Below are 5,564 nucleotides of genomic sequence, written 5' to 3'. Positions count from 1 at the left end.
CTATTTACCCTAAAATCCGAGTAACAATTAAATTTATATTGTGGTTTTAAAGATATGTAATTTAGTCCTATACCAATTGATAAGGAAGGAATTAAATATGTAAATTGAAGAATAAAGTAAGCCAAACAAGTGTGCAAACCAAGTTTTGACCTCGAGCTATGACAGTCTCAAGGTGGGTTAGTAAGAACAGTAAATTATAAGGCAACTCTGATGAATAGTAAGCAAGAAAGTGAAGAATGTATATTCCCTTGTCAATGAATGATGTGTTACAAATAAATGGGCTCCCCTTTATATAGTAGGGGGTTCCTAAATAAAATACACTTCTAATTATAGTAGGGAATATTATTGGATAGCTGTCTAACCGCAAAGTACAAATTCGTTCCGGAATTTACACCGGGATCTTCGGGCCGTTGCGGAATCTCACTCTTTCTGTTGCTAAACCATAACGGTAATATCTCGAGGTTGGTCATACTAGGCCTTGATTTTCATCGACCACTTCGGTCTTCAAGTTCTATACTCTGCCATCGGGCTCGAGCCAGGTCCGTTTTGAGCTTTTTCTCGAAGCAACTTTCCGAGCTTACGAAATCGGGCATACTTGATTTTGATCATATACAGTAATATTATTCTAATATTTTTTGTCGGAAACAAGTCGTATGTATTCTTATAGATTAAACAAATAAAACAATTTGCATTTGCTTGCGAGGAATAAAAAAACATTTTATGTGATTGTGTCTTTTAGAATGAATTTAAGAATATATAGTTTTACAAAATTATTTTTTTAGATAAACTCTTAAATCTTCAAGGGTTATATATTCTTGTTAAAACTAAAAGAGAAGTATGCTTACTTGTGAAATTAAAGTAATAAAATTATTAAACTAGAATGAATATTAAGTTGAATATATTGATTGAGATGATTAAAATCTTCCTTTATTGAGTAATTAGCTAATTAAATGGAATCGTCATTTTTAAAAACTAATACTCTTTATTTAGCTTCTATTTTATAGCTCACATATAAATTTCAATAAAAAATATATGTAATTTTCTTAAAATTTTATATTCATTGAGACAAAATACACACACAATACGTGTATCCTAAATCTAGTTAACTAAAACATATTTAGTCGGCACTATCAAATTCACCAGTCTTCATACTACTAATATGATCTAGAATCGAGTATTTTAGTCTACATAAATAATACGTACTTATTTATGATCTAAAGTTGGACTTGGAGGGCAGACAAGTAATTTCTTCATCACCTAAAGCAATAGAATACGTGTTTATGATCTAAAGTTATAAGAAAAATACAAGTAATTTCTTCGCCCACTAAAGCAATGATAGAAACTCTATTTTATCATTAGGAGGAGTGGTGGAATGAATAAGGCCCTATCATTAATTAGAAGTCTTTCGAGCGGATTCTGAAAACCAAATTGTAAAAAAAAAAAAAAAAAAGTCTATTCTTCTTTTTATAGGATTCTAGAATTACTCTTTTCACTTCTTGACTAATACGTACAAAGTTGAATTAACTGTGTTCACACTAGCTACTGCTCTTAGTCGCTGAGGGTCAAATTAAAGTGCTAGTTTTGCTAATATTCTTGATAATGAGTGCTGGTATGATGCTAAACAAATAAAAATAAGTAAATTATCATTAAAAGCCACACTTAATGCTAATAGTAGTACAATTAAAGGAAGAAAATAATGTTGGGGTGATATCATGGAAGAAAAAGAGGAGCTAAAGCACTTGTGGGACCCATGCCATGTCTTCTCAGCTGCCACATAATTGTTTGTTTTCCATCTTTCTCCACTGCAATAGTAATTTTGCGTTCTCTTAGGCTCTTAGCTAAAGCAATTCATTAAAACCCAAGTCCCAAATCAAATATCTCCCTCTGAAATTATGCACCCAATTTATATTGATTTTCTTTTATAAATTACTCCTAATTACCTTAGGCTAAGGAACGCAGTTCTATTGCACGACAAAAACCAAGATCGCCATACGAGAAACTCCAGATAGCAGAACTTTCAAGCTATGATGTCAAGTGAGCAAAGATTAAGGGAAGTAGGAGAAGGATCATCATCAACTAGTATAATGCTAGAGCCATCTGACGACCATCATCAGCTACCATCACCACCACAACTGAGCCGTTATGAGTCTCAGAAACGCCGTGATTGGACTACTTTTGGACAGTACTTGAAGAACCATAAACCCCCAGTTCCTTTATCCAATTGCAACTACAACCATGTGTTAGATTTTCTCCGGTACTTGGATCAATTCGGAAAAACTAAGGTACATTTACATGGTTGTGTCTTTTTTGGAGAATCCGAGCAAGGAGGTCCATGTACTTGTCCACTTAGGCAAGCATGGGGAAGTTTAGATGCACTAATTGGAAGGCTTAGAGCTGCTTATGAGGAAAATGGTGGATTGCAAGAGACAAATCCATTTGCAAATAGTGCTATACGAATTTATCTTCGTGAGGTAAGAGATTCTCAAGCTAAAGCAAGGGGAATTCCTTATAAGAAGAAAAAGAAGAGGAAAATCCAAATTAATTCTAGTAACAACAACGAGACACCTGCAAGAACCTTTCAGTTGCATTCTTCTTGATCGCTTTGGCCTAATTCTCAACAGGAAAATAAAAAATGGTAAAATTTCTTTCTTTGATAATAAGAGGATTGCTTTGATTTGCTTTTGCAGATATGGTCAGACTTTCAATCTGAGGATTAATTATCTTCATATAGTATGAAGTAATTAAGGATGTATAATATATATACGTTCTACATAAAACATTCTGATTAAGTTGTTTCTCTACGCTTTCTTGGATATATCATTGAATTAGCTTCGGGATGTGAGTGGGAGCCCTAAATTAGAGTTTTAAAAACCCTAAAAGTTTGTACAGCTTCTACTAGTTATTCTGGATTAAATTAAACTTTGATCTTCTATACTTGAATTTAGGAACAATAGCAACTATAGTTACTCAGAACACAGACACCTTTCTGTATCAAAATCTCTTTTTCTCGCTCTCTCTATAGAAACTTAATACTCACGTCCACACTCCACACATAGTGTAATATAAATTTTTTATTCTTTTTAAGGGGTCTTCAATCTTATTTTTTTATGTTTAATTTCAACATCGTGTTTGCTTTTTTTTTTTTTTTTTCTTTTCAATATTGCGATTTTAGGGATTCTGCACGATCTTATGATTGAAACTGGGGTTGCCTATTTGGAATCCATGTATAATTAAGTCAGAAAACTAGTAGACTTCTGTGTATAACATATATATTATGGAGTATGCATGTATCTTTCGGTATATATATATATATATATAGAGAGAGAGAGAGAGATTTAATAGATATTTCTTTGGAGATGTTCACACTTCACAATAAGAATGAGCAACTTGACGAGCGCATGCTCGCTAGTCAAAGATAGTATGGTAAAATTATCGCTTTCAGGGATTGGAGTTAAACAATGTTCAAATAACTTATGGAAACAATGTTCAAATAACTTATGGTTTTCTGCTATTCAGGATGATCAACACTTAATTTGAGGTAATTACTAACTACAATTAACTACTAAATTAAGATTACGACTAATTGAAAATGATCACAAAGGGTGAGAGTTGAACCAAATGGGATGTAAGCAATATGAGAAATAAGGGTCGCGACAGGGTAGGTGTAAGCTACCTATTCGGGATCCAACTATGGTTCAATTCACTCTAATGCTCTAATGATTTTTACAAATTCACTCGATGATTAGTTCAAACGTGTAGCCAAAACTCCTCTCTCGATTAAATCTTAACTCTACGAGGTGAACTAATATAAGCACTGTAAAAATATGCAAGCATGCGTTAATGGATTAGTCTTCAGGAGAACGTCTCTCGAATATTCTCCTAACTTGTTTAATCAACAATTCATCAAGCTTTTTCGGTTACTTAAAAGAATCACTAAATTAAACCAAGCAAAATAATGTAAGGATAATCACCAAAATATTCCCATTTCGATTAAATAAATTGTGAACAAAATAATTTAAAGCTCCATAAACGAATTCAAGCCTCAATGCTCTCCCCAAAAGCTTCTAAGGTTAAAAGTCCTCTAAAAATTGTATTTTTGATGTATTTATACCATGTAGGAACGGTCCCCGACGAAACTATCCTTTTCAAGCCAAAGTGGGATAATTGGACTGTGAAAATATACCGCCACGGTGCGCCATGTGCCGCCCCATTGCGCCGTATTAGTGAGGATCTTCAGAGCATTGATTTTTTTCTTTCTGTAGGAATCTTGCACTAGCAACCCGTGTCCCGAAGCGCGATAGTTAATTTTTCTCAGAGTAATATGTTTTTCTTGCTTTTTTAACATCCAGACTTGGTCCTCGACCCCAGAACGTAATCCCGACATAATTTCTTGGGCTTCCACTAGACTTCAAAGCTCCAAATTATCCATTTTATCTCCAAACTTATTTCTTCACTCGAAATCACATCCTATATAACATAACACGCGTAATATGTACAAAATACTAGCAATTAGGATCAAATATAATTAAAGTATAGTAATTAGAGTGCGAAACAGAGTTAAAAATATGAGTTCCTAGTCTACCATCAACATCCCACACTTAAATCATTGCTCGTCCCCGAACAATCAAACTACACTTCAAATAGAGATAACCTTTTCAAGAAACTCTTCTAACTCATCCTACCAAGAATATTTAACGCAAACAAAGTACTATACTATAACATCCTAGCTTCAAGATTCAACTCAAAAGCACCAAGCATTTTTCACAACCTAGTCACTTGCTCTAACATAGAGGCCAAAGACATTACATTTCCTTCACAAGTCATGTACCCTCAAACAAATGTAGAGAGTAGTTCCACATACAATAAAATTCAAGAACAAATAGGAACTCAAAATAGAAATAATTTAATCACTCTCAAAATTAAAATTCATGTGCCATAGAAGACGCACCATAGGCTTGTCCGTAGTTTAATACTCTACTAATTGAGCTCATTCAGTCAAAGTTCAAGTAGGACTTTATTTTGGTTGCAATATAAGTTGCGGGACGGGTAAGATATATTTGGATATAGTGACTACACCTCCCTAAGCACTTTAATACATATACATTAATAATTCACACACTTATGTTGAACCAAACCCCAACCTTCACACATAATAACATCAAGCTCTCAATTTTTTTAAGCACAAAAAAGTTGAGAACTACCGCTAGCAAGGAATCAAATCTTTTTCTAATACATACCCCCAAACTCTTTTGTTTCTTTTTTTTTTCATTTTAAAGTTCTGGCTTTTTTTATTTTATCAAGCAAATATTTTGTTTTGTCAATTCCCTACAAGTGTCTCTCATAAATTTTTAAGCAGTGCACCTTTCTTCATTTTTCTCAGTTCTATTCTAAAATTCAACCATACGCCCACTTAGCTTTTAACAAGCTCATAACGATATCAAGTGCTTAAGAGAAGTAAAATCTTCAAACAACTAATCAGTTCAAACAAAAGAGCTCGAGCGTGTATTGTGGTTACTAAAGAAAATAAGATTACATACTCAAAGGGGCTAACTAGGATACATAAT

The 5,564-nt window shown here is 33.4% G+C and overlaps 1 protein-coding gene across 1 annotated transcript; it reads left to right on the top strand.

Moving 5' to 3' along the window:
* The first annotated feature begins 2,027 nt into the window (after window positions 1-2,027).
* Window positions 2,028-2,597, top strand: LOC104224711 (protein LIGHT-DEPENDENT SHORT HYPOCOTYLS 10-like). The gene has a single exon (XM_009776402.2). It carries the CDS (start codon window positions 2,028-2,030, stop codon window positions 2,595-2,597), a length of 570 nt encoding a protein of 189 aa, XP_009774704.2.
* The last annotated feature ends 2,967 nt before the right edge of the window (window positions 2,598-5,564 follow it).

Source organism: Nicotiana sylvestris, chromosome 7 (genome assembly GCF_000393655.2).
Source record: "Nicotiana sylvestris chromosome 7, ASM39365v2, whole genome shotgun sequence".
In the NCBI taxonomy this organism is placed as follows: Eukaryota; Viridiplantae; Streptophyta; class Magnoliopsida; order Solanales; family Solanaceae; genus Nicotiana; species Nicotiana sylvestris.
The sequence above is the reverse complement of the archived record's forward strand: the minus strand, read 5'-3'. Positions and strand labels throughout refer to the sequence as shown.